General features: G+C 38.9%; 1 protein-coding gene across 30 annotated transcripts in view; it reads right to left on the bottom strand.

The window, feature by feature from the left end:
* kcnma1a (potassium large conductance calcium-activated channel, subfamily M, alpha member 1a) overlaps positions 1 to 26,836 on the bottom strand; it is a 199,724-nt gene that overhangs the window by 13,654 nt on the left and 159,234 nt on the right. For 27 of the 30 annotated variants that reach the window (XM_036126673.1, XM_036126675.1, XM_036126678.1 and 24 more), the window contains 6 exons: positions 23,730 to 23,823; positions 16,901 to 17,027; positions 15,279 to 15,503; positions 14,555 to 14,747; positions 6,819 to 6,932; positions 1,862 to 1,992 (listed from right to left, as the gene is read on the bottom strand). In XM_036126673.1, the coding sequence (XP_035982566.1) occupies positions 1,862 to 1,992; positions 6,819 to 6,932; positions 14,555 to 14,747; positions 15,279 to 15,503; positions 16,901 to 17,027; positions 23,730 to 23,823 (884 nt within the window). Of the gene's footprint in view, positions 1 to 1,861; positions 1,993 to 5,499; positions 5,584 to 6,818; positions 6,933 to 14,554; positions 14,748 to 15,278; positions 15,504 to 16,900; positions 17,028 to 23,729; positions 23,824 to 26,836 lie in introns of all 30 variants that reach the window. The other 3 variants (XM_012880546.3, XM_036126696.1, XM_021307586.2) reach the window with 1 other exon arrangement.

Raw genomic sequence — 26,836 nt, 5'->3', positions numbered from 1 at the left:
GTCCACTATTATTTACTACATATACAGGTAATCTGGGTCGTATTTTGGATGATACAAATTTTTATTTTTTTACAGTGATGACAGTCATTTATTGCTTTTTAACCTCTCTTGAGCTGTCCTTGAAGCACTAATAGACTGCTTTTAATGGGGCCAAGACAACAAATGAAAATGTTCTGTGGTTTTGCAGGTACAATATGATCTGTTGTGCACTGATGAGGCTGTGTGAATCTCAAGAGCGGTTACCAAAGGACCTGCTTATGGGTGGTCATCTTTTATTCTTTGCTCAAACGGACAGATTACAAAACAGTTTATCTTTCTATGTACGTTATCTTTCTATATAATTCATATTCATAATAATTCATAATCTTCCACTGTCATTAATGACCAATTTATTCTGAAGCACAGTGTGACATTTTTGTTCTCCATGTGGCACTCTTAACATAAAGCAATAGAAAAAGGTGACATGGCTTTTATTTACTCACTTTGCCATAACAGTGCTTTGTAACTGTCTCATGTTACAACCACAAACAACTAAATATTTTGGGGGGATTTATGTGACGGACCAACACATGTAAGCATATCTGTGAAGTGGAAAGAATAGAACCAAAGCACCTTCCTCTCCATGTTTGCTAGACTCCCAACATTACTTGTGGCAAATTACAAATATGGCCCCTTATGACTTTCTTTCAACAATGGCTTTCCTATTATTCTTCCCACTCCTACCCTAAGGCCAATTATTTACGATGGATTTTATTTAAGGGTATCGGACTAAACCAGGAGCTGAACACATTATTTTCATGTGACATATTTTTATCCATTGTCTCACATCACAATGCTTATATATTCAAACTATGGTTAGATAACTAATAAACCAATTTTGACATTTTTAAAGAAGACTTTTATTTGGTTTTGACTTTAGTACATTTAATAAAAAAATATCCATGGACATTTTACAAAATGAAGCAAAAGTACTTAAACTGACATTATTCTTCTGTGAACGGCTATCCTGCACACTGAACGATATCTCCCTTCTCTTCTGGGACACCGGTTTGACTGCGTGCTCTCTAGGCGTCTGGTTCACTTGTCCTTCAAGCTGTTCAGGCCCGGCTTTTTCCTTGTGCTTAGACAGCCGATGTCACTCGGCAGCGAGGCTAGAGTGGCAGCGCCTCTCTCTGGGCCCCTGACAGGCCTGCAGAGCTTCATGATGGATGAGCAGTGTCCATTAGCCGGCTTCACCTCTGACCACTTCCAGACTACAGCTGACGCCTGTTTTACTCCCCGCGCAGCTCGGCGCCGCTCGGCCCTCTAACCTCTCATTCAGTCAGAGGACTACAGGAATTAAGTCATCACACCAGCAAATGGCGAGGGAAAGAGAGTTGGGATTTAGAGAAGATCTCCTTCGTAATTCCATCTTTTGTCAAGTTGTCAAAAGATTGAGGCTTTATTTGGCCTGTTATAGCCAAGCTTGTGCAATCACCAATATGATAAGCTTTAACATTTACTGTATAAAGATCTAATAAGGCTGATGAAAGTCAAATTCATTATAGTCTTATTATAAATGTTATTTTAGTCTTCAATAGAGCTGGAAGGAGGATGTGATTAAGGTGCTGAGCCGATTCCATTACCAAAACTCTTAGATGCTCAAAATGCAAGACAACTGTCTCTGTGCATCACTTCTTTATTTACTCCAGCAGCTAAGTCTCTAATATTTGGCAATTTATCCACCGGATTCAACATTTTTAATATTTCTAACTTTGAAATTGCTCTCACAGCACACAGTACAAGCTCAAACGCGATAAAATGTGCAGGGAAACGTTACATTTTTACCGCAGCCATTTTACAAGCCTGTTTAAAAGCTCACCGCACTCATCAGGGAGTCGAGTACACTGATGGCAAAGGCGGTGCCGCAGGCGAAGGGCTGAGTCAGGTACAGCTCTGTGTCTGGGTCGTCATCATCGTCTTGGTCCAGGAACTGAACATTCGAGTCGTTCACTGAGAGACAGGAAGAAAAGCTGAGTCACAGAGGGTCAAAGTGAGGGTTAAAACTTGACTTTGGGTATTTTACAATAATGTAAGAGGAAAAGGCTGAGGTACACGCCCTAAATAAAAAAAAACCTAAGGGGGAGAAAAGACAAAAATCCCTGAATGTATCTTACTTTTGTTTATGTACAGCACCTTCAAAAAACGTCTTAGATTAGAAAAACAGAAGAAAAGTGTAAAACACCTTGTCTCTTTTTTTTTGGAGTAGCATAATCTCACATTTAAAAAATGCTGCAGAATCCTTACAGCGATCATTATTATTTCTTAAAATCTCCCTCAATATCCTCTTGACTGTTTGCTGTGGCAGGATAAACTGGAAGGCTTCCTACATGTTCATAAGATACAACTTTGAGATAATGGGATAGAGAATAAGGCCTTTTTTTCATTATCCTTTTCTTTTTCATACTTATTCAGACAACAATTTAATCCAAGTCCATACATTTCCAGACTTTTTCAGACCATTAAGGGATCCTGAACTTATACCCTAGTCCACCCTTGTTTGTTTTAGCTACAGTTGTTTTGAATAAACTCACTGACTGTAGACATAGATGAGTTTCAACTTTTTTTGTAGTGATTTCCTCAGTTATGGTGATAAAACTTCAATAAAATGCTTTACTTCAATAAAATGTGCTCTTGGATTTTCCATTTTGGAGAGACGCAAGGAGAAATAAGTCACTGTCGGTTCATATCTATGTTCCCAATTTATAAAACTGGAGGTCATAAAATACATATTTTTATATATATATATATATATATATATATATATATATATATATATATATATAATGTATTTATTTATTCATTTTTCATTGTGAGATTGTGCTGCTGCAACAACAAAAAGGGAATTTTACATTATTGATTAGCTGTACATTTATGATAGCTTGGAGCTTAAATATGAAGGAATGCTTCCTTTACATAACATGCAAGGCATTTTCACACACAGATTTAGAGATATGTCGTTTATTCATACACAGTAGTAACCATTGAAGAAGGACCGAGTTTTAATGCCTCAAATAATGTTAATCTTCACTATATATATCTTCATATATATATATATATATATATATATATATATATATATATATATATATATATATATATATATATATATATAAAATGAGTCAAAGTAAATCTTAATTAAGATACAGTAATTAGCATTGGCAGGATTTAACTGGTACAATGTATTTGTTTAAGAAAACTCCTCAATGTATTTTGCTGCAACTTCAACAATGGCTATTACATCACACATGGGCACCATGCACTTCTTAAATCATGCTTTGATCTGCAGAGTTTTCCTTGATAGATGTGTTTGTCACATCATCATTACTTGAGAAACTTACATGTTTACCTGTGTCCTGAAATTAAAATTATAGTCAGGTAACAACACAGATTTTATCATACCAACATCAGGTGCAAATGCGGTGTGCTAAGTGAATTGGATGGCACAGTGAATGAAAACAACTTCACAAAGAGAGCACACCGCTGTGTATTTTTAGAAGCAGTGTTGTGGGTTATTGTTTGAAGTACCAACATTACAGGTGAATCTCAATAAATTAGAATATCAACAAAAAGCTGATCTGTGTGAATCAATTCGTTAAAGTGAAGGCTCAACATTATTTGTATTCTTTACGCACATTTATATTTGTCAAGACATAATTTCTGTTCTTTTTGATTATTTTGGCTTATAGCTACTAAATGCTTTAAAAATTGAGTTTCTTAGCAAATTAGAATGTTACTAATAACAGATGTTCAGTACAGAAATGCTATGATATTGCCATGTTATGGCCAGTGCAGCCATGTGGAAGAGTGTTCTCTTGACACAAGAAGGATAAAAGCCACAAAAGATCATTGCTGAAGAAGTTGGCTATCTAGAGTGTGTCTCCAAGCATAACAATGAAAAGTTGAGTGAAAAGCAAAAAGTAAGGTAGAAAAAAGCAAGCGTAAGCAACAAGGATGACCACAACCTTTCATGGATTGTGAGGCAAACCCCATTTGAGATTATTTGGGAGATTCACAAGGTGTGGAGTACAGCTGGAGCCTGTGCTTTACAACCCAATACACCCAGATGCATCCAGGACATAGGCTACAGCTGTGGGATTTGTTGTGTCAAGCACTCTTAAAGCAGAAGAAACATCAACCACTGAAAAAAAAGTGTTCAGACTGTTTCTCAGTGGCTAAAATCCCTTATTTAATTTTTAAATCATGCTCCCAGAGTCTGTAGGAAGAGTGGATAGCCACAGAATCCAACTTCTTTTAGGCCAAGTATAATGTTTTTTCAGTCAGTGATGATATGGGAAACCATGTTATCTCCAGGTATTAGTCTCTGTGTTTTCTCAAGTAAAATGTCAGCGTCGCCACCAGTCAGGACATTTTAGTGAACTTGCTTCTTTCTGCTGAAAAGCTTTATGGGGATGCTGATTTGTTTGTCCAGCAGGACTTGGTACCGGCTCAAACTGCCCAAAGTGTTTAGTGACCATTCTATCATTGTGCTTGATTAGCCATCAAACCAGACTGACTTAAACCTAACAGAAACTATACCGAGTATTGTAGGAAGATGGAAGACCCAACAATACAGATGGACTGAATGCCGCTATTAAAGCACCCTGGGCTCCCCTAACACCTCAGCAGAGCCACAGGCTGACTGCCTCTATCACCTGCTGCATTGATGCCGTACTGTGATAAATAATTGAGTGCTGTACTGTATAGTACATGGACATACTTTTAAGTAGAGTAACATTTTTGTATTGAACATCATTTTTTGTTATACTCAGATATTGCGAGGAGCTGAATTTGTGTTTTATTGAGCTGTGAAAATGTACCACTGTGTGTAAAAAATCTATATAGTTTCACTTTTTTAATTAGAATTCATGAAGAAAGTATCATATAGTATATTGATGACATGCTAATTTATTGAGAGGGAAGTTTAAGTCATGAACAATAATCATAAAAGTCTATATTAATCATAAAAGCAATATTAATATTGCACGAATATATCAATGACAAAACAATTATTATATTACTGGTTTACTGTGAGATGTGGAACTAAAAGGTCAGTCAAAGTGACAATCAATCAAATGGGCTTTGGCCAAAGGAGTGACAGGTGGGGTGGAGGGTGGAGGGTGGAGGGTGGGGCCACCCAGCGTGCAAGAGTGTTTGGAAGAGGAACGGGAGGGGAGTGGAGGTGCAGAGGAGCGTGTTGCTATGAAAACAGCCATGAGGACAGACTGCACATGACCAAAGGCCTAGTAATGCAGTGCAAAAACAAAAAGGAGGGGGGGGGGATAATTTTAAAAAAAGCCGTCAATTTCAAAAAGAATGAAGAATAAAATTGTTTTCAAAGTGAAGCCATGGGAGCAAAGAGGGCCTTGAGTGCAGCCATATAAATCAAGACAAGCTGATGAGGAGCCGAGCAGTGGAGCAAGGGAACTGACGGCAGCAGAGGACAAAGGCTCAGCTTACCCAGCTCTGTTATCATTTGTATGCTGGTTCCACTTTTTTTTTCCTGACTGAGAGAAACCAATGGCAGTAGTTTGCCAGGTTTAGCTAATGGCGATGAGACAGTGCAGAGAGGGGGAGAGACGCTGTTGTTATTGAAACACTTCCAAAGGCGTTTTTAAAAAATTGTCGCAGTACCGTCGTGTCAACTCCAGAATTACGCTCATGGTTCTCCAATGTCTCTGGATTAAAGTGCATACAAAGCCATAGGTGTCACAGCACTAACCAGTAAAAACAACAATCAGGTTTATCACGGTAGCACAGTACATGGGATAAACAAGGTCTTATCCACCAACAAACCTTCTCCGCACGCCATGCAGGCAAAATGGATCATGCACCTTTGATAGGGAGTGTTTTTATGTTTCAGCTTGGCTTTAATCTGCTCCTGGCACTGTAACCTGAAGATGTGACAGTGTAATTACAGCTCATGGTACCGGTGTGACATGCAGCCCCTCTCCCCTCTGTATCCTCTTGCTCGTTCCTTAACTGGGGGACAATGTTATCGCATCTAGAGTTGATGCTTGCAAGGAAGCATGCAGCAGCGCAACGCCAATGCTTTCTACCATTCAAGTGGGGTACTCCAACCTGAATATCTGGTTTGGACAATCATCTGTGTGGTCAGCAAATGTAATGGGAGAACCTCCATTCACGTAATGGCCAGGCAGCGTACAAGTAACATTAGGGAGCAGCTTTCTCTCTCTGGCCTTTTCTTAGCTGGCCTCACGCTCCATTGCTCCCTAATTGGGTCAGGGGAGACAAAGTAGCTGGTCTCTGGTGTTTCAGAAGGCCCCTCAGAGATCTGAAAGTTTCATGAGTCCCCATCACCAGTGGGAATACAACCAGTGGCATTGTTATTAATAAATGGACATATTTTGCAACCAAGGCACTTTTTGTCCTTCTACCTTTTTCGCCCTCCCTCACCCTCTCCATCCGGCTGAGTTTCTCTTGTCCATTAGTGAACAAATTGCAGGAGATGGAGCTTTTGTCCTAAAAGTGCCTGCCTGACATCTTCAAAGTGACTTGTCATTTGAAAGCAACTAACCACAACGAGTAACGTAGAAAGAAAATAACATGTAGGTAGAGTTGAAGGTAAACAAAAATTCCACACGACACACATTCTTCAGTCAATCTGACACAGAATGAGTGGGAACTTTTGGCAGCAGAATGGGGGTCTTGGGTTATCAGCTTTGTTTGTCGATGTCTGCGAATGAATTATGAGCTGATTTGAGGTTACAGTCTATGGCATGCAATATTTGTGCTAGAGGGGGGTGGAAACTGGTTACCTAGCTCTGTGATGATGGGGATGTTGGATCCGGTGGTTACCGAAGCCTGACGCACAAAGCCATGTACTGGGCTGCTGTCTGGAGATGACCTGTCCATTCCAGGAGGCGTGAAACCTGAATGCAACATGAAAAACAGAAATTTGTGATTAATTTGTGTCATTAAGCATCACTGTTTTTAATACTGGTAATGGTAACAAATGTAAAGGGTCAAACGTTAAGGTCTACAATTTCTACAATACAACAAATCAATGATTCCTCAAGTCTTCAAATTTATATGATGGCAATTTAACTAAAAATGTAATGCACTATATTGCTATAAAACTGTAAGAAATTAAATCAGAAAATAATGCATCAAAATCTGTTTATATCTATTTTACAATCAAATGTGAAAAGCATGAATCTCTTGATTTAAGACATAAGACATCTTCCCTAAAATATTTCAGTATTTGTTAAATTCTTTCAGATTCTCTTTATGACAGTGCATTGTGTAAAACTTTCAATTTTCAATACAGCTCATCAAAAAGACCCTAACGTTTGATCGGTTAACCTGCCCAACCTTTACTGTAGACCAATCACATTTTCTGTGTTATAGCCTCCCCTTCCAACTGACTTTGGAAGTGTAATACTGATATAAGATAATGTTCCAATCTGCTCCAACACAGCAGTATAAAAGAAACAAATAAATACAGAAAAAAAAAATTCGCATAAAATTAATTCTAATTTTGATTACAGGTTTCCATATGACGTGTATTTTAAATAAAAAAATACTGCAAGTACCAAAAAATGATAGGAAGTAAAAAAAAAAAAAGCTGAAGTTACGCTAACGAAGAAAAACAATGGAAGTGTGACAGACCACAAGGGCTTGTCTACCACAAAGTCAAGTAAATCTTAGTAAAGACAAGTGCACTAATATTACCTACATAAATATGCTGATGTTCTATAATAAAAATTACAGCCACATGTTTAAAAAAGACATGGACAAAAAGTTACCTTTTCTTTCTTCCTGCTAACTTTCTTCTGGGCATCACGTTAATGTCTGTACTGTGGGTCTGATCCCACCTGACTCAGTGGTCCTCTCGCCCTAGTGATCTGGCACCACTTCTGGTTTTTTTAGAGCGAGTTTGCAGCTTTTTATTTATTTTTCATTTTACTCCCATCTAGTTTCTATGATTGCAGCATTTTTGTTTAGCATTTGTTTTTTTGTATTTGTGTGTTTTGGAGTTTGCATCACTGATGTGTCTGCAGCGTGCTTTGCAGTTTGTGGTGCATTCAGCCGTTTGCTGTGTGTTTGCATCTCTAATTTAATATCTGTATTTCCAATTTTGTTTAAATGATCACATTTACAAATATTGAGATTTATTTTTTACTACTTGTTTATTTACTGCATTGTGGGCCTTTTTGAGCTTGGATATTCGAATGGGCTACATTGTGAAAAAAAAGAAAAAGAAAATCTTGGATTATTCTTGTTTCCACAGTTCGCTTTCATTAAAACTTTGTATGCAAACAGAGTGAGTTACAGATGTATAAATTTAAGAAAATGCCAAATAATGTGGCCATGCACCTTTAATTTCAAGTTAGGCAACAGTCTACCTTGACATCAGCTCTAATGCCTTTGATTATTTAATAAATTGGTAATAAACATATTGTGACGGTTGGTGGACAAATGTCTAAATCATTTCTTTGAAGGCAGAAAAAAAGTTAATGACTAAATCAGACATGATAGTGTTAAGTGGTCTTTCTCTATTTGGTGATTAAATTGTTATTACTGCACTATTTTTGATTTGTACTAATATTTACCAAAAGCACATTTGAGCAACTTTTTACACAATTATTATTATTATTAAATTTTTGTTATGTATTCATTTTGGGTCTAGGCAGAAAGTGCAGAAACTTAAAATTATCACCCACAATCAGAGCACAGTTACAACAGTTAATATTTGTTTAAACTTTTCAAAAATACTTGTAAATAATCAGTTTTAATACCATAATAATAAAAAAATCTTTTAAAAAAAGAGACTCAGACTTTTTTTATGTACTGTCTTGCCTTGCAGGGAAGAAACTCTTTATTGGATTATAGTGAAGAATAAAGAAAAAGACCGTAATGGCAAAAAATTTGCACCCACTTTAAATATGTTTTACTGCAAAAGTATCGTAAAAAAAATAAGGATGTCACTAAGAACTCTGTATCTGTCCTACTATACCAAGTGCTCACATTAGCTTACTCAACATTTAGGGGGTTTTATGTCCCCTTTCTGCACAATTTAAGACTGGGGATTGGCAGGAAGAATAGAAAGAAGACAGATAAGTGAACAAAGTGCCTGCTTAAAAACTGCTATAGTTACTGAGCTTTTAGGGGTCAGCAAAGACAAATTTAGCATTCACATCCCTCCATCTATGGGCAGACATAAATTTTATATGTTGTTCATTTTGTTACGATAAAATTGGTGAAGTGTATCCTGAAAACCTTTTATGGTGCGGCACAGAACCATGAAATACAAGCACAAGTGACAAGAGTACGAATTCACATGACTTCACATTTTTGCATTTTCTCAAAGTGACAAGTAAACACCCTAAATCTGTAATGCTATATGCATAATGCATCACCTGTGTTTTGACATCCATCATTTAGTGCTGACTACAGCAAAATGTCAGCTTATAGTGCCACGACCATGGAAACATAAGGCAAGGAATATATTCAGGTCACAAAGTTTTAAAAGGATTGCAAATCCTGCGTGTGTCTGTGTGGTTGTGTGTGTGTTCTCTTGTCACCAGTCTCAATGTGCTGCTCACATTACAAAAGAGAGCTTTCAGGCCTTTGCAACAAAAAGATACAAGTGGTTTAGGACAAAGTAGAAAGCACACACTGAACTGAAGCCTGGTTGATCCCAGCTCTGGTTATACCAATTATTAAACTACGTTTGACAATGTGAGTCAGCCAGAGAGCATAAGCTCCAACATCAGACTGTCGATGTCCATAAAGGCGAGGAGAGCGATAGCAAGTTTATTTATTTATTTTGGGGGTTTTGCCTCTTAAACGCTGCTCTAACAGTTTATCATAGTGAACACGAAGACAGTACAAAGATGTGGGAAAGCAGCCTCCGTTTTGTGCTGCTCATACACCAGAAAGAGATACTGGTGGGACACGAGGCCTACTGCTGTGCTTCTTTCAGAAACATGTTAGGTTTACAGCCGAAACACTGCAACTCAGTATGAGCTTGGGAGCTCTAGAGAGCTGGATGTCTTTATTGAGAGCTTAAATGTCTTATCTTTTTATGTTTTATTTCTGATCAACCTGCAATTCTGGTAAATTGCATGAGAGAATGTAAACTCAACATACCCTAAAAAACGTTGCATCTCTAGCATATAAATCAAGTGTCTGAGTATAAAAACCCTCAATAATTTGGCTTCGTATGTCTCCTCTATTAAATGGAATTATATTGGTTTTTCAAAGGGCTTCACTCATGTTATCTTTTTAATGAAATTAACCCGACAAAATATAGTTTTAAATGCAGCTTCATTACAAAAAAATAAAAAAAATCATCTCCATTACGTTATTGTTCATAGTGAGAGGCTGCAAAAGTGCATTTTGAGCTACGGTGTACAATAGACAAGTGAGATCTGGGTTACATACCCCCGAACCCTTGTTGCCCCGCGGGCACAGCTATGCTCTGTGGTTGACTACATTCTACAAGCAGCCGTGAGAAGCTCTCCCCGAGGAAAGCATGTTTACTTATTCATTTGCACCTTCCAAATTCCACAGACAGAGTCTGAATGGGCGTCAAGCCAGAAGGGAGGAATCCCTGAACAATGGCAGCGTTTGGGTATGTTGGTGCAATTCCTGTATTTTGTGTATGCATGATTGCATGTCACCGTGAAAGTGTTTTTTTTGTTTTTTTTTCTTAAATGGGTAATTCATGTAAGACCCAATTATTGATAACACCCAGCTCCATGCATCGATCTGGGGAGAGGAACCGAGACCAATGAGCTTTTGCGCGGAGGTGGCTCTCTGTGAGTAGTGCTCCCCAGAGCAATGAGCTCTGAGGTTTGCCTTCTGCTTATTGTTCCTTGGTGGCACCGCCACTGAAAGCTAATCACTCACTCACGGCTGGGAAAAATAACACCGCTAGCATTCTAGTTAAACATGAGGAAATGGTCCTTACCAAAAAAATGTACATTTTTGATTTGTATAACAGTCACTGAAGTACATAGATCACTGTTTCCAAATCCAAGTCAAGTTTCAAATATTTAATGACTGACATAACTCTTCTCCTTAAGGAACATAACATCCACTCTGCTTGTAAAACTGCATTGCTGAAGGTAATACATTTTAATTTTAATCTTAGAACTGAATTATCCCATAAACATTTAGAGATTATCTTTTTTCCAAATTAATTTGGAAAAAGTCGACCTGATTAGAAACAAAAAAATATGTATTTGTCTCAAAATTGATCTCATTCACTACATTGTACCCATGATTGGGTTTGGAGGTTTCTTCTTCTCCATCTAAGTTGGTAGATTTGCAGGATTTTAAGGAAAATGTACTCAAAATCTGCATTCCAAATGTTTGTTGTCATGTATCAACAGCAATCATGTTTCAGGGAAGGTTATAAATAACAAAAACACAGAGATAGTAAAAATGTGAGTAAATAAAAAATGTCTAATTTTTGAATGTAACACAAAAGGCTTTTACTTTGACTAAGCTGTGTATGTCGAAGTTTGTAATGATGCTAGCTGTGGAAAAAGATATCAAAGGTAAGTTGAGTTTCTAGTGTTTGAAAGGACTGCAGATGTTTTATTACAGAATATAGAAATCTTTTCACTCATTATATTAACGCCACAGCAAACAGGATCAGAGTTCTATGAGCAAGTATTAACCCAGAGTTTCGAAAGGTCCCTGGCTAATAAAGCAGACACACTTTCAAAGAATATGCTTTCTCAGGCCTGCCGCCTGTTGCTTGCATAGTAGGGATGTAACAATACATTGATCCACATCGATAGATCAGTTAAATGATTAATGATCCAATTATATCAATGCAATATGGAAATATTGATCCATATCTTACTTTTTAAGATGCACTTTATTTTGAAATTCAGGTATGGGACTATAGTGAACAGGTGATCTGTTATTATTATTATTTTAAAATTAAAGGAATGCTCTCATTGATTTAAATGCCTGATAACTGTAAGAGCTTAGACAAATGGGTAAATCATATTTGGGGGTTTTTGGGGAGTTGATATGAATGTAAATAATAGTGTTAGATGGGCATATACATAATATTGCATCATATCGATTGAATCAATCAGATATATCAGATATAATTCATTCGCAGTTGCTGATATACACCCCTATTGCATAGTGACATTTCTCACCCCTGATGACAGCAGACAAGGATTGTCATAGAGACTAAAGTCCCAGACCACTAGTTTAAGTTGATTCTTAAGTATGTCATGCGTGAGTCAAAATCAAGTTTTAGTTTTCATGATTTACAGTACCTTGCAAATGTTTTAATACCTCTTGAGCTTTTTCTTATTTAGACACCGCAAACATAATTTTTTTTTTTGGCTTTTAAGAGATAGATCAACCCATAGTTGGGCATAAATTTGAAGTAGACAGAGAATCATACAATTTTCGAATTGTTTTATGGAGTGCTTATATTTTAAGTGTCCAGGGTCAATAATTAAACATAACTTTCAATGCAATAGCAATTGCAAGGCTTTGGTATGTCTCCATCAGCTTTGCACATATAGAGACTGCCATGTTTTCCCATTATTCTTTGCAAAATAGTTTACTCTCATTCACATGCGAAAAGGTGTATCCGTGAACATCCATTTTCAAGGCTTTCCTTAAGTTCTTAATTAGATTTTAGCCTAAGCCATTCTAAAACATCAAAATCGTTTGATTTGAATCATTCACTTGTAGCTGAAATTGTATATTTTGGGTTGCTGTTCTGGTCAAAGGGGAATCTCTGCCTCAGTGCCACAGTTTTTCATCCTGGGTTGCCCTCTATTTTTGCTGCATTCATCTTCCTGACCAGCTCCACTGACTAGGAGAAGAAAAACATCCTCACATGATGCTGCCGTCATTGTTTTTCATAATGGTTATTGTGTGACCTGCAGTGCTGTGCTAGTTTTCTGCAATGCATGATCTCCCAAGAGTTCAATTTCACTTCCATCTGACCGGAGGACACTCTGTTACAAGCTAGCTGTGTCTCCTACATGGTTTGTGACAAACTACTGATGGGACTTAATGCAAACTCATTTCAATATTTATAAACTCTTGCCACTCTTTCTTAAAAAACTGATTTTTCAGAGTGCATAACTAATAGTTGTTCCTTCGACCGATTCTCCCTCCTGAGCTGTGGATCTTTGCAGCTCCTCCAGAGCCACAAAAGGTCTTTCTGAAATAAATGATCCTCTTTCCAGGCCTGTCAGTTTTATCTTGAGGTCCATGTTTGGTTAGGTTTTTGCGTATGTGAATACTTACTAGGCATGGACTGAACAGTGCTCGGTGAGATGTTCTGAGCTCAGGATTTTGTTAAATAATCTAACCCTGCTTTAAACTTCTCCATAACTTTAAACACAATCTGTCTGCTGTGTTTGTGTTGATTATCCTGTTTGTTCTCCTCTCAAGTCTTCACAGAACAGCTGGATTTATACTGATATTAAAGCTACACATAATAGGACTCTACTTACTAATTAGGTGACGTCTGAAGGCAGTTGGTTGCACTCAATTTGTATTTAGGGGAAATATACCAAAGGAGGTTGAATATATACACTGGAAAACCCTATTTTAGATCTTTATTTATAAATCAAAATTGAATACCCATAAATTATTCTCCTTCCGTAACACAGTTACGTGTGCGTTTTTGTGTTGTTCTATTTCAAAATATCCTAACAAAATATACAGAAGGTTGTGGTTATGTGACAAAATGTGGAATATTTCACATGGTATTATTATCCAAGGATGCGTAGAGCAACAAGAATCTATGTATGACACTCCAGCCACCATCTCTGTTGTGGGAACACACATTGTGCTGAGATCAAGGCATGGCTTTTTAAGGTAAACGAAAACTGAGGGCTACCTGCGTGTGTGAGTGTTTCTGCACAGATTGCCTTGGCATGAATCTCTGTGTGTGTGTGTCTCTAAACTGGTGCAAACACACCCACACAAACGCGAAAAGCGTGTGCCCGCATGTGTCGCTGTTTTGTTGTGACTAATGAGGAGCAGCTGAATTGGCCTGCCTGGTGATTTGTACTAGCTGCTTAATGATGATGAGGCCTGATGGGATGCCAGGTTCATATGTTTGTCTGCAAACATCAACAATCTGTTCCAGACGATCTGCCACGCTCAGTATCAGGGGGAACAACATCAAACGGCACAGTCATGTTGATTACATCATTAAAAAGTATTATCAGAGAGGTTTAGGAGCATTTAATTACCAGAGACAACACTGAAATCGTCAGAAAATTACAAGACGTGAACTCTAAAGGATCGACAAAGCAATCAAGACAAGGTTTTCAGTGTGTGCATCCTCATGAGCTGCGCTGATGTCTGCCTATGGATGATGCTGTAGACTTGCAGAGAATTTTGATTAAGAACATTTAGCACTCTCTATTCATACTGTGTGTCTGCTTCATCCCCTCTTTTTCCATCTTTGACTACCGTCTTCCCTCCCTGCCACAACCTGTCCCCTTTGGGCAGCAGTGTACATGGAGTCTAATAGGACGCTCCTTACCTTGGGAATTAGCCTGTAAGACCCCAATGCTGTCATCAAACAGCATAGACTTGATGTTGAGTGATGCCAAGATGCATTCCTTATCCTGCAGAGAGGCATCTTCGATATTGTTCTGATTGGCTGACAGTATTACGCACATGTCACAGAGGTTGATGTTGACAGCCCTTAAATCTGCCCGACTTAATGGTGTACCCTTCAGGGTGAGGAGAACACAGAGAAAAGGAGCGAGACAGTGAGAGAGGGAGAAGGAGAGGGAGAAGGAGGGAGGAAAAAACAGAACAGAAAGACATAGGGGAGAGAAAAACAAATTTAAGAAGTGAGCAGAGTGGAGCTTTGGGAAATTAGTTAACAAGTATTCGTGTTTTGAGGCAATGACATTCCACTGATCTAACCAGGCATTAGAGATTCACAGACATGGACTAATATAAAGGCTAGCCTGTGCTGAGGGCTGTGTTTGGGATTCTCCTCTGATCATCAGTCAAGCCAGGCCTAACAAGCTCCAAGGCACCAAGCCATGCCATCTGTGATGGGCACGGCAGCTGCAGCACTCATAAACTACACTTTGGATATGCAGGATGTGTCTCTGCTCGAGATGAAGGAGGTTTACTGTGCTCTCATGGAGTGATCTTTCAATCGAGCGACGTGTGTGATGGAAGCAAAATGACAGCACCCCTTCAAGATTTCAATATGTGTCTAACTCAAAATGTTCACACTGAGAACTCACAGGTAAGATGGAGACCTTGGGAAAGTTGTGTAAAGTCTCCCACTCTCTCCGAAGGTAATCCAGCGAGCCCACAAATACAATAGGCTTTAGTTCATGGTAGTGAAAGTTGCTGGCTCTTAAAGGCATCACCAGGTTTCGCAGCCCCACCAAAGCGGACGTGACATCCCCAAATATACAGACCACTACATGGCCGCTCAGCACAGTCATGGAGGCTTCACTTCGGGTCTGCAGGGAACAGAAGGGCACAGGTGGGAAAGGGGAGAGGAGCACAGAAAGGAACAGGGGTAAAAAGTGTTGCAGAGAAGAGAGGATGAGACAGTGCAGTGCAGATATTTTCACTCGCTAAATAAGAGTTGAGTCCAAACCCTAAAGTTTTGCTTTATCACCAAAGTGTAGCAGTGACATAAGCCACAGTTTAGCAAGCAATTACTCTACGAAGATGTAGGGTAGCATAAGAATGAAAGAAACGGTTGTTGTTGGGGGTTTTTACAGGGCAAAAATGCAATGTCAGGTTCATACAATGTAAAAATAATACAATGAACTCCATTGAGATCTTTAGGTCGTCACACAAGCTTCACGTGTCTTTTAAAGCATTTTTTATTTAAATATGATTCGAAAATACAAGAATTTAATTAACACAAATCAGGCATAACATTATGATCAGGAACCAGTGAATTGAACACCGATTATCTCTTCACAATACACCTATTAGTAGGTGGGACATATTATTCACGCAGAACATTTCAAGTTTATGTGTTAGAATCATAAAATCTGGGCAAGAGTAAGGTTTAAATGGCCATATTGTGACGTCTAGGTGAGTATATAAGAGTATCTCAAAAAACGCAGTGTTGCTTTTTCCAGTCTGCAGCGGTCAGTACGTATCAACACGGGTCTAAGGAAGGAATTGTGGCCAAATGGCAACGGGGTCATGTGTGTCTAAAGATCAGTGATGCAGTGATTACTGAAGAGGTTAATGCTGGTTTTGGTAGGAAAGTCTCATTCAACAGACTGTGAAGTGTCGTGTACACTAAGGTGCCGTATGACCACAAACCAATAAAGGAGGCCATATTGCTATGCCTAAACGGCGGAGGTGCCTGCAAGTTTTAAACCATTGAGAGAAAATGGCGGATTTAACTTATATGCTAATTATCTAAAATCATTCCATTCAGACAAGCTTTTAGGAATATTAACTTCAGATCATGCTACCTTTGATCCAGCACCATTGAAGTAAATCTATAAAAATTAGCAGGTTTGCTCATGTGTAAATCGCACAAAAGAAACACAAATTATATAAACTATATATACTGTATTTTTTTTTGTCCATTTGATTACATTTGATTCTGCAATTCTTCATTCTCCAACGAGGTTAACCCACTCAGTTAAATAAAGGTGATCAGTAAGCCCCGTTTGGGAATAGCTGTGAAACGATCGGCAGCAGACATGAAAATTGAAATGGACAAACTCACCTTGAAACAACAGAGAGGCAGTGAAAGAGATTTCAGTACAAGTTAGAATGTGTTTTTGTTACTGCAGTATTGATAGGAAATGTTTGCTCCCGAGCAAAATTATTTATATATCTATATATTTTAGGACTGTAGCTGCAAAACTGCAGTCCTGCTTACCAGGATGACTTTCTCAATTTCTTTCGAAGGGCACCAGTGAAACATCCCCGTGGAGTCGTACCTCTTCACGTTCATGTCCATGTTCTCAATTTGTTCGTTTCCGGGGATTAGGAGGGGGTCATGTCGACTGAAAAACAGATTACACTTTTGTTTCACAGCAGGCAGATGAACGAATGATAAAATGAATTCCCAAGACTTCTTTTACTCAGTTTAGTTTATTTACATAGCAGCACTTCCCAACACGTCATCTCAACACACTTTACAAAGTCAGTTCTATCCAATTATATAGACAGATTGGTTAAAAAGTTTTCTATCTAAGGAAACCCAGCAGATTGCATTGAGTTTTTGACTAGCAGCGTTCCCTCCTCCTGGGTGAGCAGGTAGCAACATGCTGTAGACCTTTGCATTAGCGCATTAAGGATCAGACCTACTTTTCTAAACACAGATGCACAAAAAAAAACAAAAAAAAACAGCTGGTGACAGGGATTGGCTGTTGTGCCAAGTCGCACAGACAACAATGTTATTTGTTGTGGAAGTTGTTACTGCAGGTAAAAGACTGAGCTATTTTGATCAGTAAGGTGTTCAAAAGGAAATCAAATGAGGCACAAAACATATGCGAAGCTCAGAGAAATTAAACAGTATTTTATGCGGCCATTTCGGCTGTTCAGTCAGGCTGCAACAAGGAGCTTGACGTCAGCAGGTGACAGGAAGTTGAATGTTTTACAGAAGTTTATGTGCCTTATCCATTGACATAGTCCAATGAAACATCATGGATTTGGAGATTAATGTAGTCTTTTGGAAATTTCCCTTAGAGTTCAACTTACTCTTGAGAGAATCAACACTGGGACTTCTATGAGTAATGCTAATTGTATCAACCATGCCTATTGTTGTAATTGTTACTATAAGAGGCCAAATATGATGATATTTATAAATAGATTTGAAATAATTCTGAGCTCTCGTTTAATTGCAGTACATGTGGTTTTACTGTTTTGTAGGTTCCTGTATAGATATAATTTAACTAATGATTTAACCATCTAACATGACAGTAAAACACACATTTTCATCCCAATTGTTGACACCACTGTTACTTATTTTAAAGATTATTTTTGCAACAATAATAATAATAATAATAATAATAATAATAATAATAATAATAATAATAATAATAATAATAATAATAATAATAATTTTTGGCAACTTCAATTTGAGATGTACAACCCAATAAAAAGTTAGGGGCTATAATATCTCTTACAAGGGGGCAAATGAGATGTGTTGTAATTGTGTTTAGCTGGTCTTTATCAGAATCTGATGCAAAGAGGGAAAGCTCAGGAAATCTGGCCTTTTTTGAAAAATCATTGTATTTTACTATAAAAATGTTATCATTAAAGATGAGTACATTTTAAGGTTTTGAGGAAAGAAAACCATATTTATTTATTTATAGTTTATTGAAGTGAAATTAGAGAGGAATATTGGTATCTGCTACAAAATCTTAGATCAGTGTATCTTTTGCTCTTAATCATATAAGCTTCAACAATAAAGTATCATTAAATTATCTCCTCGTCTCCTTGCTGTCAAGAAATCAGAGCTCCCAAAGGCCCTCTTTGTTCACATTGGCAAAGAAAAAGGTACAGTGCAAGACCAATTATTGGCTTTTACCCGCCTTTCCAGTTCCTGGTGCCATGTCAAGCAAGCAGTAAATGCTCAGACAGGTTCAACTTTAAATATTTCAAGAATTTGCCTAATCACATTTTGCTCCCTGAAATGATGACCATAAATGTTTTAACATCGTGTCACAGCCAAACAAGCTTAATCCACACCAGTGGGCCGCTGAGTTTCATCCAGTGTAACGCTGACCACGAAGAGGCAACAGTTACAATCACTCTGCTGTTTCTTCACCTATTATACAAGACATGGGCTCACCTCCTCCCAAGTAAGATGCAGAAGTTATTGTATTTACTGTTTAACCCAAATAAGGGAGCAGCAAGTGCAAACTCCTGAAACCCAGACCTGCTGAGAGACAGACAAGTGAATATTATGGGAGAAAACGTCTCAAGAGTTTGACATACATCTCTCTCACTATCACTTTCTGTATCCTCTATCAACACTGCCATTCAGTGACAAGGCTTTGATGCCATCCCTTCTTTCCCTCCTACCAATTGCAGAGAAAGCGGGAGTAAAATAAAAAAAAAAAAGCTGTCAATTAGCCACCCTCTCTTTCCCCTTCGCCCCTCCATCGGTTAGAGCAGGTGATAATAACACTGACAGCATTTAATGTTTTTACACTCAGCCTGAATCTTTCATCCAGAGCTGCGCGTTGCGCCAATCAACTCCATCGAGCAATCCCCCCCCCCCAACTCCCCCTCACTTCAATCTGCTCAGCTCAGCTCGCCTCCACACACGGGTTGACTGCTGCATGCAGGCGGGCTGCCGCTCCACCTCTCTCTGCCAAGACAGCTATCTTTCACAGAGCTGTCAGCAGTGTGACTGGCAGGCTGTCACAGGCTCCGCGCACCTCCTCCGCCTCCTCCTTCCCCTTCCTCCTCCGTGCCTCGGGCTGAACCTACCACAAGGCTCTGAGAGAGCAGACACTACGCCTGTGCTACAGGGCCACGCCCAAGGGATATCAGCCGCCGAGGATCCAGTGACATCCTCTGATAGTGGATGTTGTCAGTCATGTCCCATCTCAAATTTTGTAGAGGTGTTTAAGCCACCATGGTAGGTAGGTTATCAGAACGGGATTGTTGAACAATATATTATTGAAAAATATAGAACGCAAATTTATATTTGTAAGCATTTCTTTTCATAACGCAATTCTTTGCTCAGTTGTAAAACAACAAACTAATACATATTGCTAACTCGATATTTTTTTTTATTTTGTCATATTATGTTCGAGGCTCTGACACACATTCATGAAAAAATTCCATACTTGTCCAGACTCAAATGAGCACAGTCCCAATACCCATTTTAAATAGTGTTTAAAGCGTAATTAACACAGCTTAATTTACTGTAGATATTTCTACAATAAACCATTGATGGGATGGATGGAGAAGAGGATAGAAGGACAGCTAAAGGAAAATAGATTGATGTGTAGATGGATGGAGTTCTATTGATCCGTTTAGAAACTTATTTGCAATGTATGCATACATCCAGAGCACAATTAAATACACAAAATCAACACACAGATTCATCCAGGATGGATGGATGGATTTAGACAATATGCCCGGGAGTGATGTCTGCACATACAAATACTTTTTCAAACGTACCCAGACCTGAAAAATACCCTAAATCAAATTCAATGCCTTTCCAGACTGCATAGGAACCTTCTATATTTTTGAATGGCACTTTTAAGGAGCATATGCAGCCATTCCCGTGTATCCATTCTCCCTCCAGTACGTCGTGCCCCCTTCTCCCTTTCTTTCCAACTCTTTCCCGCTGTATACATTTCAAACAGAGTTGAGTTATTCCAGTGCATCAGTCTGCACTCACAGGCTGGGGATGGGCGTGCTCCCCCAATCCCTCCCTGCCAGACTATGAAGGCAGCCTCTCGCTTTGAAAATTTTCCCCATCATGCAAACTGACAAAGGCATACTTTTCAAAAGCCCACAGCCAATCTGTTGATCATTATTTATTTACAAAGACCTTCAGGCAGCAAGTCCTGTAAAAAAAAAATATATTATACGTATGTTGACTCTCCTGCTAGCTCCCTATTGTGTTTTTCCCTTGCCTTGATTGTTGAATAAAGTTTCCCTCGGGTGATTGCTGTTCATCGTGCATTAAAATCCGCCTCGTAAAGTTAATCTCTTTAATATACATGTATGGTGTTATATGTTAACAGGGGCAGTAGATTACGATGGATAATGTGATGTTCTGCTATAGGCGGCATCTTGGCAAAAAAAAAAAAAAAAAATCTACACCTATAACAGAGAACCTGTCATGGCAGTACCCAAGAGCCAGCAGTGTACAGAAGCCTCCCTAAAGCAGAGAAAACTTTGACACCACTTTGAAGTGTTTTGGAAACTGAGTAAATAACTCGCAAGGATTATTATCACTGCAAGATCAAAGCAGAGATGCATATATTACATGGCAAACAGGGACCTTCTCTTAAGCAGAGCGGGATGAGAAGAAAAGGTTTTGTGCTTTAAGTTAGGCAAACTAAACAGTCTTTTAAACAAGCAGTTAGCTGGAAATGTGCCAGTGTCTTGTTTTTCAAGTGTTTTTTTTTTTCCTTCCTTATTTTTCCCCCTCTGAGCAAGGGCATCCTAAAATGGTATTCCGTTGCAAACTAGACTGAGGGGTATGACTCTATGTCGAGCTAATGGTTTGGCAAGTGTAAAGGCTTATTAAGTTCTTGTTTTGTGGAGAACTGAGGGGGAGGCAGGCAGGCAAGAAGGCTGGACAAAATCACACAGGCACACAAGTGTGGAAGGAAGATCGCTGCCTAAGGGAGCCCGGCAAAAAACTAACATACAAAGAACTAAGGGAGAATAGGAAGACAGCACATAACAATAAGGCATCTGTGGATACAATGAAAACAAAAGAACATACATTTGTATTTATATTTTATGATTTTAAGTTTTACTATTGCTTAATTTGTTCCTTTTCTCAAACAATTAAAAATACTCAAACTGCAGGGTAGCTTTTCTGTATAAATAATGAGAATGACAACAATCTGAGACAAATGAAGACCCCTTATTCTGCTGTTCTCCACACTAGAAAAGTCACATGTGAGGGGAATCAATATAAGGCAATACAATCATGAGTGTTTTAATCAAGCCTTGTAGTTAGCATAATTTTATGTTAAATAATGGTTCAATTCTAACAATATTACTGTTTTTTTACAATATAAAAATTATGATTCAAATGTAAATGAAAATGTTATTCCTAATCTAGCCCTCCGAGTTAAGGCTGATACGTTCACAAGAGTAGTGTTATGAATGTTTATTTCAATTCATTAAAGTTAAGAACTGTCATAAGAATGTGGTTAAGAAAGTCTGGAGAAAGGATTTAATTTTATCTCCAAGTTTAGCGAGTCTAGTTACAGTGCTAAAACTTAAGCTTGCTAACATGCTAGAAAGTCATGCTACTTAACTCATTCATTTCTAATGAAAAGTCTTAGCTGTGCTAGTCAGTCACAAGCTAGCTTGTGACTGACTAGCACTAGTGCCAATGCTAAAGTCAAACATGCTAGCAAGCTGAACATTTTCACCCTGAGGCAGTTGTTGCCAGTGAATGTTATAGCTTAGGTTGTCAGGGAACCAGTTCAAATGCTACCTTTTCAGAATAGATCAGAATCAGAATCAATTTCAGGGTTTACCCCACAGTATTATCAGCACACCTCTCAACTTCAATGGAAAGTTCACTGTGAGATTGTTTATTTTTCAAAGTGTGCGCACTTTTGTTAAAAAGTGAAAGAGGAGTGCCGATGCCTTACTATTCAGTTAGCAGGTCAAAACAGAAGCAAACACACAACTGTTCTCCCATTCCTGTTTCAACGTACCGAGACTGCTTAATATTCGGAGAATCACGTCTGTTTAAGCTTCATTCACAACATTTATGCTCAATATTGGATATTTGGATCAAATGAAACCGTCCCCAAATGTACAAATAATCACTGAATAAAGTTAAGACCAAAATGATGTATAACTCTGATCGCTCTTCCTGCTGCTCTAACACAAACAGGATATTGTCAGGAATTACTGATGGCCACAAGCTGTGAAAGAAGCTGAAGCAGCTTCCCAGAAGGCGGGGTTTAAACTCAGCTGTGAACGGGACAGTTCGGTGAATGGATCATCCAAAGCCCATATGGGCTTTGCTATTTTTTTGCATGAGGAACTCCATGTGTGGCGTGTGTGTGTGTGTGCAGTCAGGGAATTGCGTGTGTCACACGGCTATTGCGTGAGAGTTGAGAGCCCTGATTATAAGCCTAGTGGTCATATACAATGCATGGATATTTTGATTAAACAAATCTCAAAATAGTGGTATTGAATTTTGTTGAGAAATTGTTTGGAATTTCATTTAACCTTTTAAACCTAAATATTGTACACACAGAAATATTGACTGAAATCTACACCAGTAACATATGTGAAAATCCGTACACATATTTCATTGGTTAAATTCTAGAAAAAAAAGAAGAAGATTTTCTTAGTTTAGGCTGAGGCTTGCTGTTGTGTGTCTTACACAGCCTCTCATTTAGAGGTGCACAGAAGGAAAAAAAAAACACTGCCCTTTTTATCTTTCAAAATCAATTAACAGCAATTTAATTCCACGGGACAGGATAAAAGGAAGGTAATATCTAAATTCATATTTGATTGCAAGGATACATCTTGCATATGGCCTTAAGTACCAGAAACAGTACTCACAGGGGTTCCCACAATAGAGTAGTAGCCTGAGGGCAAAGTAACCATGCAGGTCTCTCTGATTGGTTGCTGGTGTCATTAGTGCCAGCATTGTTTAAGTAGTACACGCGGACCAGACTGGAGGAGGTGACAGCTGGGACTTTAAAGCCAGAGGAGTTTTCAAACGGCTCCTCACAGCTGCTATGCATGACAGAAATATTATTTTAGCTCTGTCATTAACAGCTGACAGCATGCCACCCTAAACAGTCAGAGCTTAACAGGGCATTTCTCCTCTCTTTTTTCCTTTTGCTGAGTTTCTTAACTCACTCCTCTGCCACTCTTAATTTGCCCCCACCCATCCATCCAAACTCCCACAATCAGCAGCATCACTCTCAGACGCACATCTCTCCCACCCTTCTTCACTTCTATCCATCCTCCTTCCCTCGCCTTTTCCGTTTGAAGGCTGCAAGTGGAATAAGATTGTCGTCTCTTACCTCATCATTTTGGGCGAGCAGTTGGGTGAGTTTCGCATCCCCCCGTTGCGCTGTTTTTTTTTGGGCGAGAGTGTCGAGGGATGCTCGTCCTCAACTGCAAATACACGGGCAGAGTGTCAGAACAGAGGCAGGCGGCTGACAAAGAGTGTGATGGACCTGACATGAAAAAAGCAGCCAGCTAACAATCTGCAGTTAAAAACAACAATTAAAATCAAATAAAATACTACATAAATAAAAATCTAAACAGAAGAAAATGAAACTTAAGGATTCAGAGTCAAATCGAAGACGTATAGAAGAAGCATTAGTAACGGATAGAGATAAGTCTGATAAAAGCAAAAGAATAATATGAAAAGAAATACGATGTATTTGAAGGGTAACATCTTAACCCCGCCTATATTTATGTTTCTCTCAAGGCACATTTTCTTAAGGGCCTGCGGTGAAAGACATCTGTAGGACCTCAAACACCTTGCTTACAGCTTCTGGCAGAACATATCACATATCCTTTAGAAATTTCTGTGGACTGCGTTGGCCTTTATATGACAGACCAACAGAAAGTAGTGCGTAACTTGAAGGGGAACAAAAAAGATTAATTGTTTTCAAATGCATTGGGTAAAAGTATCCCTACAGCATGATGCTGCCACCTCCGTGCTCCGTGCTTTACTTCAAGGCTGGTGTGTTCAAGTTTGTGTATACTTTTCCTAACCAGAGGCTTTGGTTTTGATCTTGTCTGACCAGCACCTTCTACCACGTTTGAGAAGTTCTCATAGCTTTCTTTGAACAATGGTTTTCTTCTCGCCCCTCTTCCCCAGAGGCCAGATTTGTGGCCTGCACAGCTACGCAACATTTAACCTGTTGACATACTTTCCCTCCTGAGCTTTGGATCTCTGCAACTCCTCCAGGGTTTCCATTGGTCTCTTGGCTCCTTCTCTGATTAATTTTGCCCTGCAACTTCAGAGAACCTCCGCATCTTGGTAAGTTTGAATTTATACCATAATCTACAGATTTTCATGAAAGATTGAACAGTCTTTCTGAAATGTTAAAAGTTTGATACATTGATTTATAACCTAATCTTACCACAACGTTCTTCCTGTCTCGCCGGCAGTGTTACTTGGCATTCATGATACAGTTTGCTCCCTGATGTACCCTAGCAAACCTCTGAGGTCTTCCCAGTACAGTGGTATTCATACTTAGATCCAATTGCAGACATTTGGACTCTACCAATCAGGTGACTTGTAAAAGCTGTTGGCACTGGATTTCATTTAGTAGCATCATAGCAAAGACAGCTAAATATATTTGCACTCCACACTTTTCAGATTTGTGTTTTTCAAAACTTTTCAAAACGTGTCCGTTTTTCTTTAGATTTGCAATAATGCACTACTTTGTGTTGGTCTATCACATAAAATCCTAATAAACTGCATTCAAGTTTGTAGTTGGAGAAAAGGCGACGAGCTTCTTACATTTCCAAGGCACTGAACCGATGACAATATTTGCCATTAAAAGACGCATACTATCACTGTTAGTGGGGCACGGGGCAAAAGCATCAACAATGGGATAAATGTGCTATGGAGATGGATCCTGACTAGATTATTTTATTTTTGGAAATATTATTTCAGCTCCTGTTACAGAACCCAACAGCTCCTCCAGAAGTCTACCTCCAAACTAAAAGAGCATTTAGCATTCAGCTCACATAATAAGGTGAGGGAACATTAACAAGCTGTGGATTAGTGGGCTATAAATTCTGAAAGGAGCTTGTAAATCCACATCATCGTTGTGTACAAGAGAGTCATGACTGGTGTTACATGTTTTAATGAGATGAATGATTTCTGTTAAGATTTGATACGAGTGCATAAAGCTTTGATGCATCTCCAGGACGCTGTTCCACAGACACTTCTTTCTCCCACTTTCTTGTCAGCTATGTTTAGCTTTGTTAAAAAAAATAAGAACAATCTTTTTCTTTTTTTCTCTTTTTTACTCTTCTTGGGTCTCAGAGCCAGAGTATGGCCAGGACCAGCTGTCTTAAGATTTCAGTCACGCTAACAGCAGTCTGATCTTCACTGCTGACGCCTCGTACTTTTCAAGAGCTTTCAGACAGGCACCCAGATACTCCTCTCCAATCTACGCTCTCCAAGCGCAAATGCCAAGTGCACCGTCACTTCAAACCCCCATCGGTCCTTTGCTTAGGAATCAATAACGCAGCATGATATTAGTGCGAATCAATGTGTAAGCAGCAACTCCTCCGAGCATGTAAAATGTCATTATTGTTTGAACATCTCGCGTCACTTAATTCTTCTAATAAAAGATAAGAAATATGATGTTGTCTTCTACTGAAACTTCATTCCTTGACATTTTGCTTATGCAACTGGGCTTTCAGAATATCCAACAATATAAGCTGTTTTTGATTTAGCAATAATTATTTCCTCCAAAATATAACTAAACAGAAATATTGATCCTTTCCCCCATTAGTCCTCCTCTTTGATTTAATTTTATTTCAAGCGAAAATGTTACACTTATTTTACTTTTTGTCAAAGATTTAATGCAATGTTTTCCTAACTTGGCATACATAATTCTTTAGCATATACATTTCTATAAGCTTTGAATCAAATCCTAAAAGGTCTTTATCTTCAGAGATCACTTAGGACCGCAACATTTCTGAAATTAAACATGAAAGGGAACTCTTTTGTGCTAAATTTACAATGTTTTTCTCTCTACTGCGCTGGCAGGCAAGTCCGAGCGAAACGGCACGGCACAGCTGCATCTGCAACAGAGTGAACCATCAGGCGGTGAACAAGAAACGGTGTGGGACGGGGGAGGGGGGTTACTGAAAGATGCATCCTGCTAAAGAGGGAACGACGTACAGCACCAAATGTGCCGGATCAATGTGGTATTGGCTTCACCGGAAGACTGCGGGACTGGATCAGGGGCTGGCCGTCAAGTCTCCAGGACCTGAGATACTGAGGCACGATTGCGAGGGGTCAGCCTCAGCCCCCAGCTCCATGCGGAGTGAGCGTCTTTACGGCAAATCATAAGTGGGGATGCTGGCTGTTCCCCGGCTGACCAGGAGGTCCTGGTTGGGGTGCAGAGCATTAGGTGGGAACGCTTTTAGTGTG

The sequence above is a fragment of the Fundulus heteroclitus genome, chromosome 22 (assembly GCF_011125445.2).
Source record: "Fundulus heteroclitus isolate FHET01 chromosome 22, MU-UCD_Fhet_4.1, whole genome shotgun sequence".
Classification (NCBI taxonomy): domain Eukaryota; kingdom Metazoa; phylum Chordata; class Actinopteri; order Cyprinodontiformes; family Fundulidae; genus Fundulus; species Fundulus heteroclitus.
The sequence above is the reverse complement of the archived record's forward strand: the minus strand, read 5'-3'. Positions and strand labels throughout refer to the sequence as shown.